The sequence below is a fragment of the Camellia sinensis genome, chromosome 9, assembly GCF_055761805.1.
Source record: "Camellia sinensis isolate YWXY chromosome 9, ASM5576180v1, whole genome shotgun sequence".
Lineage (NCBI taxonomy): Eukaryota > Viridiplantae > Streptophyta > Magnoliopsida > Ericales > Theaceae > Camellia > Camellia sinensis.
In genome coordinates this window covers 81,334,559-81,349,801 of record NC_138969.1, presented here as the reverse complement: position 1 = coordinate 81,349,801, position 15,243 = coordinate 81,334,559, and the positions used below count along the sequence as shown (strand labels likewise).

General features: G+C 35.6%; 1 protein-coding gene across 1 annotated transcript; it reads left to right on the top strand.

Annotated features, from left to right (window-relative positions):
• Window positions 1-4,898: 4,898 nt before the first annotated feature.
• LOC145799579 (putative mitochondrial protein AtMg00860) lies at window positions 4,899-7,108 on the top strand. Its single transcript, XM_082889176.1, has 2 exons — window positions 4,899-5,240; window positions 7,064-7,108. The coding sequence occupies exons 1-2, from the start codon at window positions 4,899-4,901 to the stop codon at window positions 7,106-7,108; spliced, it is 387 nt and encodes a 128-aa protein (XP_082745302.1).
• Window positions 7,109-15,243: the final 8,135 nt, after the last annotated feature.

Genomic DNA, 15,243 nt, shown 5'->3' with positions numbered 1-15,243 from the left:
GTACTATGAGACAATTTTCCATGATTTAAGGAAGAAAAATCTTTGACTTGGTACAAACTTTTATATATATGTATATAAGCAACTAGGTTGGTTTGATTAGGAGGAAAACTCTAACTAGATCATATTTAGGAACCTAATTAAGACCTTTAATCCTCCACTATTCCATTGAATTCAAACTAAATCCAAACTATCCAATCCAATTCTAACCAAGGGGCATTTAGGACCTTTTGCACCAAATTCATTATATAAACAAACCCTCCCCTAGCATTTTACATACAAGAAAAACACTTATACACACTATATTCAACTGAGAGAGAAGAAAAGAAGGAGGGTGAGCTTGGTAGAAGAGAGGAGAGGAAGAAAAAGTTTGCTAGCAATTCCAACAACCCTCAAGTAAGCCACAACACAACTCTCTCTTCCGTTTTCCTTTTTCAAATACATGTTATTAGAAGTTTAAAATTGTATTTTCAGATATGTTATAATGGTATTCTTGTGTTAAAAAAAAAGAGGAGTCGAGCCTTGATTCTACCCTTCTTCTATTTCTCTTAATCGGTATAAGACTACATTTTTCCCTATCAATCTCTCAAAATTTTCAAAGGCACACCTTCACCTTAAATTTATGAGTTTAATACATATTATTTAGCATGTTTCTATCACAAGATAAGTGGAAAATTTCCCCTAGCTGACCTCTTTTCTCACCAACTTTCTATTTTCAAGAACTGTGCCAGAAAAATCTGTTTTACAGCCACTTTGCGAAAATTGTAGCAAAATTTATAAAAATATTCTGGACCTCCATTTTATGTCAAAATCTTTCTTAAGGAGTTATCGTTCAAGGAAAATTGGTTTCATTGAAAACGAGTTAGCGGTTTGTGAGAAAATCAGATTTTTGTAATGGTCGACGAATCTGGACAGAGCTAGAGTATTTCTAAAATAAATACAAATATGGAAAAGCTGTTCCATTTCTGAAAAATGTTCTGAAAACTAGACAAAATTCCCTACGAACCATAGGAAGGCCGGGCTCTGGAAAAAAATCTGAAATAGCCCTTTTGAGTATAATCTTTAGGTAGTACTGAATCTGGAAATTCTATTTTCATTAGTGTTTTATGCTCTTGTGTTCATGAATATGCTTGTTAATTTATGATCATGTCTCGATATGATATTACACATGTCATAGGTTTATTTATTTTATTTTAATCCTTCGATGGTGCTCACACTTATGCAAACCTGGAAATTATACTCTTGTGCGAAATTATTCCCTTAACTACTTGAATATGCCTAGAGTTACTTGTGCCTATCTTCATATGTGAAACTCACGTGTTGTAACCTTATTTCCTTCTATTTGTACTATTTAGTTGTTCAAACTTGTGCAATAGATGTTGTTCAAAGAGCATGTCCTAACTCTGACTTAAATTATCTAACTCAAACCAGAAACTTAATGGTTGGTAATGGGTTGCAAATTTTTGGACAAGATTACTAAGATATTGATTTGGTTGACGGGATACGTTCCCTATTTGGAAGTTAAAGTCTTGCGCAAGTGGTTTTCGGAACCCTTGAACGGAGTGGTTGTATTCGGACCCTAGGTATTTGGTGTAAGGAGGGATTTGGGCAAGGCCCATTATTACTGTCTCTTTTGAGGCCCTGTGGTTGGCGCTACGCAGTATATAACTGTTGCTAGGCATCCGAGGTAAGTTCTGCAACAAAGCAACAAACGATGGGGCATACCGAATAATCTGCGTCCGATTCTTGCGGTTAGGAGGACAAAATCTCTTTGGGAGATTTCTAGACTACTAACAACTAACCCTGTAACCTGTGTTAATTACTTGAATGTCATGCTCCTTTTCCCTATTGTTGTAATTTGCTATTGTGTATTAGATTGGGAAAAAGGGACAGGGTGTTTGTGTGTTTACTGGGCATTCAAAGCTCACGGCGTTTCATGCCAGGTATCAAAAAAATGTACGAAGCCAACGAAGAGTCCGAGACATTTGAAGACTTAAGTTTTCCTTAGAGAAAGTTCGGAACCATTTCGCTTATTAGTTTGATTGTGCATTTATTTATTCTTGGATTGTAATAGTAATGGGGCTCGTTTTGTAAATTTAAAATTTGAGACACTAAAATTATTATTTACCTTGTAATCCTATGCCTATCTCTGCATTGCTTATGAGACCTTACGTCAATGCCTTTTAAGATCTGTCAAAAGGGTAGTGTGCTACTTAAGAAAGCTGGACATAGAAGGGAGGCTAACTTGACTCCTCTGGCGATCTGGGATCTTACTTGGTTATTGGCCATAGGACTCAATAGTACCATTTCCTAGACTCCTAACTTTAGATAAACCCTATATTTAATTGATAATATATTCTCTGAAGTTTGCGATTTTTGATGCGTCACAAATTAATCGGCCGGCCAATTTATTGGCTAGGTTGCAAAAATCTTAGTTGCCTAGCAAAAATCTTGATCGGTCAGCCAATTATTGGTCGGCCGGCCAAAACATTGGCCAAGGCTTGACTGTTTTGCATGAAATAAGATTTTTTGACAGAATTCTCATTCTTTCCTCCTATTTCCACACTGTTCTTTGCTCAATTTCCTGAGAAAATGTTTCATTTTGAAGTTTAAAAGTGAGCCTCGAAACACTATAAAAATTTTTAGAATAAAGTGCATAAAATGAAAGTTTTGAATAAGAGTTTTGAACATGAGTTAAACACTTGGCCAAAACAAGCTTAGGTTTGGAAATGAAGCACAAATTCCATCTTTCTTACTGAGAATCATATGAGAAACACATTCTGATTTCATCATCAGGTAGTCAAAGAAAGCACCCAAGTCTTAGGACCGGTAAAAATTGGGTGTCTATAGAAAGCCGATCAATGGTGGAAGTCAGTTAAGCACCAAGTTGAGCACACTTATGAGGCATTCACTCACTCCTTCCAGAAGAATTTTTTACATCCCATTGCTAGGGAGAGATTGAGAAAACAGTTCGAGGAATTTAGGCAGCTTCATACCCTTGTGGCCGAGTTTGAGGCCACCTTCACTAGCTTATCTCGTTTTGCACCTGAGCTTGTGGTGACCGAGGAGCTCCAATGCTTGGAATTTGAGAAGAGGCTGAGGCCGAAGATCTTGATAAAGGTGGTGCACAATATGATTACAGAGTATGACCAGCTTGTTAAAGTCGCGACACATGTTGAGATCATGATAGAAGCGAAGGAGGCGATGCAAAAGTTGTTAGATCTTCAAGCTCTGTTTCGATGAGGTGTTCAAAAAACACAAGGCCAAGCCGTATTACTTGTTTTAGATTTGGACAATAGGGCCACAAAGCTTTTGAGTGCTTCTAGGGTTTTAGTCAGTAGCAGTCGACTCGTTCTCAAAGCCAATCTCAGGGTAGACGACATTCACCCACATTCTATCATTGTAGACAATCAGGGCATATGAATATGTATTGTCGACAGTTAGTCAGGAAGACTAGTGCTTTAGGGTTCCAACAAATGAGAGGACTTCAGGTGGGTCAGGGTCAGAGACAGACTCATCAGTTAGTTCAGTCTAGACAGTCAACCAGGCCAGTGCACGAGGCCACTTCTGCAGAGTCAATACAACAAGCTTATGTTCCGAGGGGTGACTAGGGTGAGCAGAGACCGTAGGGGTAGGTGTATGTCATCACCACATCCAAGTAGTAATCTAGGCCATCTGTACTGAGAGGTACATATGTTGTCTTCAATAGTTGGGCTAATGTGTTGATAAATACAAGGGCATCTCACTCATTCATATCATCTGCATTTGCATCTATTATGGGGTTAGAGATTGACCAATTAGAGTCTCTGCTCATGGTAGAGTCACCAGTTGGGGGCAAAGTCGTCATGAATCGGGTATGCCGTGGTTGTGAGATTGAGGTCGTCAATCACCGACTTTGACTTCATTGTGTTGGATATGTCAAGTTTTGATGTTATTCTAGAAATAGATTGGTTGTCTTCCTACCATGCCACTATAGATTGTTATCATAGAAGGGTCACCTTGTGTACACCGAATGGAGATTATTTTTATTTTCTAGGGGATTTAAATGATAGCCCGCTACCACCATTGCATGACTAACGGGGTCAAGGTGAACTTAGTTTTCTCTTTGCCATGACACTTGCAGATAAGGGTAACATGGTTTAGGGTACTTTTCCTAGAGTGGTTTGCGAGTATTCTAATGTCTTTCCGAAAGACCTCACCAAATTACCACCTCATCATGAGGTTGAGTTTTCCATAGACTTAGTGCCTAGCACAGCACCCATCTCCATGTCACCTTATAGATTTGCACCGACCAAATTGCTCATTTTGAATGAGCGATTGCAAGAATTGTTAGACAACAGCTTTATACGCCCTAACACTTCACCATAGGGAGCACCGACTCTTTTTGCTAAGAAGAAGGATGGTTCGTTGCAATTATGTATTGATTTTTGCAAGTTGAATAGGGTCACGGTTATGAACAAGTACTCGTTGCCTAGAATAGATGGTCTCTTCAACCAATTTAAGGGTTCCCTATGTTTATCAAAGATTGACCTAAGGTCGAGCTACCACCAGTTGCAAATGAAGGACGAGGACATTCCAAAGACGGCCTTTCGTACTCAATACGGCAATTATAAGTTCATTGTCATGCCATTTGGTTTAACCAATACCCTTGCCACTTTCATGGACTTGATGAATAGAGACTTCCGACAGTATCTTAATAAATTCGTAGTAATCTTTGTGGATGACATCCTAATTTACTCGCCTTCTGATGAGGAGCACTAGAAGCACCTCCGTATTGTCTTATAGTTACGTAAGGAGCATCGATTGTACTCTAAGTACGAGAAGTGTGAATTCTGACTTCTAAAGTGAAATTTTTAGGTCATGTCGTTTCCGAGGATGGGGTCACTGTAGATTCTTCAAAAATGGAGGCCGTGCAGAAATGGGAGCAACCTAAGAATGCCTTTGAGATCCGTAGCTTCTTGGGTCTTGCCGATTACTATAGACGATTCATGGGGGACTTCTTTACTCTAGCATCACCATTGACTAGGTTAACCAAAAAAGGGGTGAAGTTTGTGTGGAGTGAGGCATGTAAGAAATCCTTTCTGGAACTAAAGACTATATTAGCGACCGTATCTATTCTAATCATCTCAGAGAGGGGTTTGGGTTATGCTGTTTATTGTGATGCCTCTAGGGAAGGTTTGGGATGTGTCTTAACACAAAAGGGTAAGGTTGTGGCATATGGTTCACGTCAGTTGAAAACTCATGTAAGGAACTACCAACTCACGACTTAGAATTAGCCGTGGTCATTTTTCCCCCTTAAACTTTGGAGACACTACTTGTACAAAGAGAGGTTTGATATGTTCTTGGATCACAAGAGTCTCAAATACCTATTTTCTCAGAAGGATTTGAACCTACGTAAGAGGAGGTGGATGGAATTCATGGAAGATTATGACTTTGAGTTACATTATCACCCTATATATGGCTATTCATGGAAACTGTCCACCCGCCAAACCTGCCCGAACTGACCGAACCGATACATAACGGACGGTCTTGACAAGGTAGATGCTCGGTTGCAGTTCATTTTATTTGATTTTTTCAAATTCATGATCAGTAATGGTTTTTGTATTTTTTTCATCCGTCGAAACCGACCCAACCGACAAATAATGTACACCTGTCTTGATTTAATTAGTTTGTGATATTTCAATTGTCTTTTGCTTTTCTCTTTTAACCCACCCACGCACCCATCCACCTACCAAGCGTTTTATATACGCTTCGTAGTTTACAATGTCTATCTCTCACACTTCACAAAGTCTGCTTCTGTCTCTCACACTTCACAAAGCTACTTTTATGAATGCTTCTTTCAAAGAGAAAAACTGAAAAGGCTCCATCATTTTTCAAGGAGAAAAATTGAAAAGGCAAAACAAATATATAAAGAGAGAAAATCGAATTAGAAAAAAGCAAAGCAATCCAAACTTTATGTTTCTCTTTTGCTCTCTCTCTCTCTCTCTCTCTCATGTAACAAATAAAAGCTTCTCCTTGTTTTTCTATTTTCAAAGTTCAATCTGTGAGTTTCTTTGAGATGTGCGAAGCTAGATTTTCAACCCTAAAAGAGGGTTATTCTCCAGAGATTGAAGTATCTCTCTTTATTCATTTTGGGGTTTTTATTTTTGATGTTTTGATTTATAATTTGTAGCTTTTTGTTGGTTAATACTTCATATTTTGATTATCTAATCATGGTTGATTTAGGGGTTTCTAAGTATTTTTCATTTTCTTGTTTTGATTTTCTGATTCTCTATTTCTTATTGTTATGTTTTCATTTAGTGTTTGTAAAATATTTTGATTTGTTCATATTTTGATTTAGAGTTTGAAAAATATTATGAAACATGTTCATGTTTTAATTTAGGGTTTAAAAAAATATTAATACTTGTTCATGTGTTTGTTAATTGAGGGATTTAAAAATATTATGAGTTGTTCATGTTTTGATTTAAGGATTGAAAAATATTATGATTTTGTTTATGTTTTGATTTAGGTTTTGAAAAAAATTAAGATTTTTTTATATTTTGATTTAGGGTTTTAAAAATATTAAGGTTGTGTTTGGAGAAGCTTTTGAACTATCATTCCACCCCTTCTCCTGAACCCTCTGTTTGGATAGAGTGTTCAAAAATTAATTCCACCCCTTCTCCTGAACTATCATCCACCCGGACTTCCATCAGGTCGACCTCCACCCTGCGTGGTTCAACTTTTGCTTCATCTGCTTCTTGTTCTGCTTTTGGTTTCTTCTTCTGCTCTTCTTCTGCTTTCCTATAAGAATGTTTAAATTTCAATTTCCCAACACTCTTGAAGTTTTGTTGTGATTAATCTTCATTTATCATATTTAAATTTGGATTTCCCAACACAATTTGTTGTGATTAATCTTCATTTGTCATATTTGAAGTTCTATATAATTTTCTTGCTTTTTTAGTGGTGGATGAGGTTCAATGGAAACAAGTTTCTTAGAAGTTATGGAGAAGTTGTAGAAGGTGTTCTATTTTTTAGTTTCTTGCCTAGGCTTAGTTTAATATAAAGTTTAATATAAATTCTATGTTAGATGGATACCAACAATTCAGATGATAATCAAGACGCAAAAATGTAGAGCTCCAGAATTGAGTTATGGCTTATTAACATGTTGAGAGACGAGGTGAAAAAAAACCAATCAAAAGATCATAGTACCGTCTGGACACTGAGGCATTAGACCCGTTTTGCAATGGAGTTGCAAAATGGGTATGGGTTCCGATACACACCAAAACAGGCCAGACAAAAATATCGGCGACTCAAAGCTGATTACTTAACTTTCAAGCAGCTTCAATCACAGACTGGTCTTGGATGGGATTTGATTGTAGGCACAATTATTGCACCTGATGAATTTTGGGATAAGGTATGATATTAACCTGTTCCCTATTATTTAGATTTATTTGTAAAATGTTGTCACACGTAGCATACGCTTATGTTCATATTTTCTAATTGGAGGTAGACATCAAAAAATGTAAAGAAATTCAGGACTAAAGTATTTGAGTATTTTCACAAAATGGCCGAAATTGTTGAGCATTGTTATGCGACAGGGGCCCTGGCTCGTGCATCCACACAGGGGGCTACTGACTCCAATAAAGAGAATGATATGCTTAACAAATTTTGGTCGTCTGGAGCTGAAGGTAACAATGCGACTGATGCCATTCCTGTTGATTTGTGTGGAGATGAGTACATGGAAACAGGTAAGGCCAAAAGTAAGAGGAAGGGCCATAGCCAGAGTGACAATGGTCATTCCAAGAAGTCACGGTCAAGTGGCTTTGATGATGTTTGCGCGGCTTTCACTGCCTATGTATCGGCAAAGACGAAACAATCCCGTGCACGATCAATAGACATGGAGGCTGTAAGTGCATGTGGTGATGACTATTCCCTTGGCGCATGTCAAGATGCCCTGCTTCAGCTAGGAGACATACCACTAGTGTAGTATGTTAAGGCATTGACACTATTCAAAGATAAGGATTGGCGGAGGTTTTTTACACGCACTCCTGAGCATATGCGCCTATCAATGATCCTAGCTTTGTAGTGAACTGTGAAGCTGTGTTTTTGGTGGGGTTTGCGGTTTTTTCAATGGTTGTGAAACATGCTTTTATGAGTTAGTCTTTTTTTTTTCTTTTTCTTCTGTTTCATTCATGTCTTCTGATTTTTTTTTCCAGTATTTAAATCATGTTTATGTTTTCTACTTCTATCATCCTCTTGTCACATAAATACACTGCATATAATGATTCATGTCCCATTTATTTCTATGTAGTTTCTATTTATATTATCATCTGCAACTTCATTGATTCATTTCCCTTTTTCCTATTTCCCATTTCAAAATTTCCATCTATTCTGTTTTCTATATCAGCATCTCAAACATTGAGGAACAAATGTTAACATGTATACATTGAATATATATTTCAATTAAAATCAATACTTAAATGACTAAGGCCAACTAATTAATTATAGAGACATTACTTATCCTCTTTGTAATAAGTCAAAATAATTGTGCTTCTATTGTTATGTAGCCAAAACACAATGTCATCTAATACACAAAACAATGCAATGGTAAGCTCATCAGAGGAGGATGAGGTTATAAAAGATTTTATGGACGTCTTGGTGATTGCTTCTATGAATGAACATATGAATGCGTCAAGCACAAGACGACCGTAGCGAATTTGCCCATTCAAAAGCGATGATTACATCTTCAGTTTATTAAGTGGCCACCCTAAAACAATGATGGACATAATGTGAATGGATGCCCCAACCTTCATTTCATTAAAAGACGCTTTACTTCAAAATGGCCTTGTCAATATTGAAAAGATGCATATCAATGTAGAGGAATCGGTTGCCATTTTCTTATATACATGCGCACAAAATGACCGGCAGAGGCTACTAGCCGATAAATTTCAACACTCCACTGAAACGATTTGTCGGCACGTTAAAATCATTATGCGGGCACTATGCAAGATTGCATCGACGGTTATCAAACCACGGAACTAATCGGAAATACCGGCAAAAATTTTAAATGATAGGAGGTTTTACCCTTGGTTCAAGGTATGACTAAATGTTCAACCTGCAATTTTGCAATAACAGTAATGAATAAATTTGATTGTTATTTTTCCAAAGTGAAATCTATGTTTGAGACGCGTATGACGGAAAACTTCTAATATGATGTAAAATTGTGTCGGTGCTATCGATGGCATATTGGTGAACGCGTGCGTCCCGGCCTCAAGAAAGATCACATTCTGTGGTCGCAAAGCCACGGTAGCGCAAAATGTACTCGTAGCTTGCGACTTCAACATGTTCACATTTATCAATTCTGAATGGCAACGCAATTTTAGTTGACTCATTTACAAGAGCTGATGTACATTTCCCACACCCACCCCACAGTCAGTGTTACAAAATAAGATACTGTACTTTTGCTTGTACGATTTTTGTGTACATGTATTTGACGAATCGTAAGAAACATTATTCACATGTAGGCAAATATTATTTAGTGGATGCCGGGTTCACCAACATGCCAGGATTTCTTGCCCCATTTTGTTCACAACGATATCACTTGTAAGAGTTCCATGGCTATCATTATTCTGGACCCAAGGAATTGTTTAACCACTGACATTCGTCATTACGTAATGTCATAGAAAGAACATTTGGGGTACTGAAGAAACGCTTTCCAATGTTGCAATCCTTGCCTAATTACAAGTCAACACAACAAGGACCCCTCGTCATTGCATGTTGTGTAGTGTACAATTGGATCCATTTGCTTGCAATTATGGACCCATTCTTCATGGAAGTCGATAATGAATTGGCACTGCAGACAGGTTTGGTGGAGGCCAAGCTGAGTATGTGGACCTGTCACAACATAGGTTAACGTACCAATCAAACTTGAGGGATGCAATTGCTAATGCTGTGACGCCCCAAAAAAAATCAGGAACATCAGAGGATATATTAACAAATAAATATAGAGTTTATCTACGATTATGAGTTAGAGAATGTCACCAATGAGTCCTTTGGTCAATAACCAAGTAAGACCCCAAGAAAGATTGGAGGAGTCAAACTAGCCTCCCTTTAAAGTCCAATCTCCGTAGATAGCAAAGCTACCCTTTTGACATATCTTAACAAGATATGAACACAAGGTCTACATGAGTTAACGATAAAATAAAAAAAAAGAAAGGAATAGGTAATATAAAAGATATGTATAGATATATAATAATTACAAAATCAAGTCTTAAATACAACATGGGATCTATCACTCACAATCTCAAAACACGTTTACAAACTAGTTTCTGATCCTTCTAGGGTAGCCGTACATTCTAAAATGCTTCAGCTTTGCCTTCGACTAGTCTAATAGTCTTCAATACCTGGCATGAAATGCCATGAGCTTTGAATGCCTAGTAAACGCATACACACCCCGTCCCTTTTTCCCAATTCAGTACACCAACATATTTATAGCAAGCAAGTACTGAAGCATGATATTCAAGTCAATAACAGCAATCTCAATAATAGAGGAAAGGAACATGTCAGTCAAATAATAATAACAAAGGTTATAATGTTAGTGGTTAGTATTCTAGAAATCCCCCAAAGAGATTTCATCCTCCCAACTACAAGAATTGGACACCAGACTATTCGAAACTCCCTATTTTGCTGCTTTGTTACAGAATTTACCTCGGATGCCTACCAACGGTTATATACCGCGTAGCGCTAACTGCAGGGCCTCAAAAGAGATGACGAAAAGAAAAAGGTTTTACCACCCTGAATCCAACCTTGTCCTTCCAAAAAAGTTTTATCCTCCTGAATGTCCCATCTGGACCCAATCTTATCTCACCAATCAAACCATCGCAAGAGTTCGAATATGTCTGTTCCATTCTAGGGTTTATGCGATAACCACTTGCACAAGACTTAACCTTCAATTAGGGAACACATCCCATCAATCCATACATAATACATTATCATCTTTTCATTATTCGAGTGATCGAAAATCCAATACCACCCCAATTAAGGTTTCCGTTGAGTTAGATGTCTTAAATTAAAGTTAGAATAATGAAACAAGATAGTAATATCCATATAAGCACGAGCATCATCAATTGAAGAAGAAAAAGAACATAACCATAACACATTCAATATCATACCAAGATATGATCATATACTACTAAGCATATTCATGAATACAAGTGCATAAAACACCCATGCAAAACTAAATTTTCAGATTAGTACCAATTAAAGATAAAATCAAAAGGGCTATTTCAGATTTTTCCTGAACTTGGCCTTCCTATGGTTCGTAGAGAATTTAATCTAGTTTTCAGAACATGTTTTGGCTTTTCTAGATTTTAGTTATTTAATAGCGCTGTCCAGATTTGTCGACTGTTACAAAAATCAGATTTTTTTTCAAACCACTTACTCTTTGTCAATGAAACCAATTTTACTTGAAAGATAACTCTTTAAAGGAAGATTTTGACATAAAACTAAGGTCCAGAATATTTTTCTACATTTTCCTAGAATTTTCGAAAGTTGGCTGTAAAATATATTTTTCATGCATAATACTCAAAATAAGAAGATTTGTGAGAAAATAGGCGAACTAAGGGAAATTTTTCACTTATTTTGTGATAAAAATATACTAAATAATTTATCAATAACTCAGATTTTTAGAGTGATGGTATGCTTTTAAAAAATGTGAGACATGGGAAGAAAATGTAGTTTTGCATCTATTAAGAGGAAATATGAGTAGAAGAATGATTGAAGCCCAATTCATTCACTTTGAACACATGAACACCATTACAACACATATGAAAATATTATATAAAACCTCTAATAACATGTATTTGAAAAAGGAAAATAAAAGAGAGAGTTGTGTTGTGGCATACCTGATTGCCTAGTGAAGTGTTTGCACAATTCTTCTCTTTTTCCTTTCCTCTACCACCAAAGCTCTCTTCCTTTCTTTTTTTATCTCCCTCAGCTAAAATGTGTAGTGTGTGAGTGTGTTTGATGTGGAAAAATGCTAGGGGAGAGGTCCTATTTATAGAAGAAATTTTGTGGTAGAAAGTCTAAAAAGCCCTTGGTTGGAATTGGATGGAAGAATTTGTAATTGGTTGGAATGGAATGAAATGGAGGTTGATTAAGAAGATTAATTGTAACTTGGAACATGATTTAGTCCAAGTTTGGTCAAGATAGAACTAGATTGAAAGTTAGTACAAGCATATCTCCATGATTTGGGGATTTAGTCAAAATTCTTCATGAAATCAAGGATTCTTGTCCCAAAAAGTACACAACAAAGGGTTCCTCTAGGGTGGCTGGCCATGTGGTCTGATTTGAGGGAATTAATTTATTTTTTCTTGTGTACAAATGTTGGAAATTGCAAAATATGGTGTAAAGGTACAAGTGTATATATATGTGTTATGGTTACTAGTTTGGGGTCAACATGTGATTCGAGAAGAATATGAGAGCCAAAATCTTAATTTATGAATTTGAACATTTAATTAAGTGTAGTATTTAATTTATTTAAGGTTTGAAAATTTAATTCGGTTAAAGTTTCTCTATTTTGAATTAAATGGTGAAGTGTACTGAGAACCGGAAACCTAGGGTTTCTTGTATGGAAAATATACTTAGAAAATTAATTTGATTATTATTAGGGTTTTAGAAATGGTTCTTGAGTTCCGGGTTCAATCAAGGTTTTCGAGTTTTCGGTTGGCACGCATGCTTGATTCTATAACTAGAATTGAAGACAAATAAGGATTGGAGGGTCTTTATTGAAATAATTCAAAAGTCAATGACTTAATAGGTTTTACAAAGGTTAGGGGCCTCACAAATGCTATGTGGGTAAATCATGTTGGTCATGGGTAGATGTGTGATGTCAACAAATAATGTGAAGAATTGTTTGTTATGAGTTTTATGTATATATTATTTCTATTATTTTTAATGTGTGAAATGCAATTGATCAAATGTGTCGCCAACCAAATTTTGTTTTTGATTTTTCACAAATACTTCTCCATTTTGAAAGAGTTCCTAATGCAAAAATTCACTAAATTGGAGATGTTTTCATATATATATATATATAAAAATGGATGTTTTCATAAAAAAAAATTAAATTTTTTTTTTGAATTCATCTACCTCGAATAGAAAAAAAAAACTAACATAATTTACAAAAAAAATATCACTACAGACATATTTTTGTTGTATATTTAATATTAAAAAAAACGTGACTTATTCGGAAGGTTTCAAACAGTCCAAAATTTAAAATGAATGCATAATGGTCCTACTGAACGGTTCACAAAGGTTACGTAATATCAAATGCAGTATCAACTTATAAATGAGACGTAAATTCTCAGACCTATAATCTGGTAGTACGCACAAGTTACATCTGATGGGAAAGTTCCCATGAAAAATGAATGGATAAACTACTAATAGGTTTAATAGTTAAAATTAATTCAAATTAAATTTCATTCAAAATAAATTTTAATAAAATTATAGTTAAAAATAATTTTTTGTAACGATTTTTTGCATGTCATTAAATATTAACAATTAGTGACTTTTTTTTGGTTATAATTTTTGTAAATTGTCGTTCAGACTTACAATTACCGACATTTTTTATGAAATTCTGTTACACACATAGAAATATTTTTTTAAAAAATATTTTAAGCCACAATTTGTTTATATTAAATATGAAGAACACATAAATAGTACATGCTAAAAAACAAATTTTGTATTTTTTTAACAAATTTTGTAACCAACGTATAATTTTTTTTTTTTCAAACTCTATAACCCATTAAATACAAATATTTGTTTATTAAATATTTTAATTCAAAAATTGTTTTTTTTCTAATTCAAAATATAAGTCAAATTAGTGTTGCCTAGCCAAGAATGTTGTTGTCTAGCCAAAATTGTTTTTAATTCAGAGGTTAATTTTTGGCCAGCCAACCATGTTGTTGTTTGGCACTGCAATGTAAATAGTGTATTGCTAAGTTGTGTCAGATTTAACACATCAGTGTCACATGGGAATGGGCTATGGCCAGCCGCGAGAGAGAGAGAGAGAGAGAGAGAGAGAGAGAGAGAGAGAAAAGAGAAAGAGAGAGAGGAGATTTGAGACAGTGCAGTGGGGTGGGCCCACTACACTTTTAACTTATTTTATATTTTATGTATTATTTATACACACACACACACATATATATTCTTAACACATATCTTAACATACACCATAACACATCCATTATATCTCCATTAACTCACTATTCACTCACTAAATTAACAAACTCATAACAAAGATTTCTAGGTCCCACTTTTATCAATTTTTTTTCATATACCACAAAATGTAACAAACATTTTTAACACATCCATTGTGGATGCACAGTTATACCACCATTTATCCTATTATGCAAGCTTCAACAACCCCACAAAAAATTGTATGTAATGAGGTCAAACTTCATTAATTACAAAAAATAGTACATACTACTAAAAACAAAATAAAATTAAAAAATTAAAACAAAAAAAAAGTGCTTACATCCATGATAAAAATTATTTAGTCAGGAGACAGCACAAGTACACCAGAAAAAAGGTAATTAGGAAAAAAAAAAGTAGTACAACAAACACAACAAATACATCGACTTGCTCATCCAAACACGTCAAATGTCATTGTCAGGTGGTGGTGGAGGTGGAGGGAAGTAGTGATGGTAGAGCTGATTGACTCGATGGTCAATTTAATTTAAGTGATTGCTTGTCACTTCATGACGTGTTTCAGTGTCCACACGAAACTCACCAAATTGTTGAATTAGTGAGTTATGAGCGACGGCAAATGCATCGAACTGATTACCCAATGCATTGAATTGATTAGACATTTGTTGTTCCCGTTGAACCCGTAAATTTGTGTTGTTCTTGTTCCATCGCCAAATAATCATTCTAGTATTGTGGTTGTTCATTTTGTGGCATGGCATTGTCATGGAGCTCTTCTGGCGCATCATGTATTGGTGCATTTGCAACATTTAGAAATCCCAATAAGTTTTCAGCGCCACCAGCTCGGGTAAGTGTGTATTCTGAAATCGGTGAAGTGATTTTCATCTCACCTACAAGTCTAACATGAAAAGCTTTGAAAATTTTGGTTAGTAGAGCTCCAAAAACTAGTGACCGGCCACTGATAGTACCAAGATTTGCAACCACCATTTCCTTCAGTAATATGTAACATAAATCTAATTTATGTCCAACTTCAAAACAATATAACAAATAAGCATTAAAAATTGG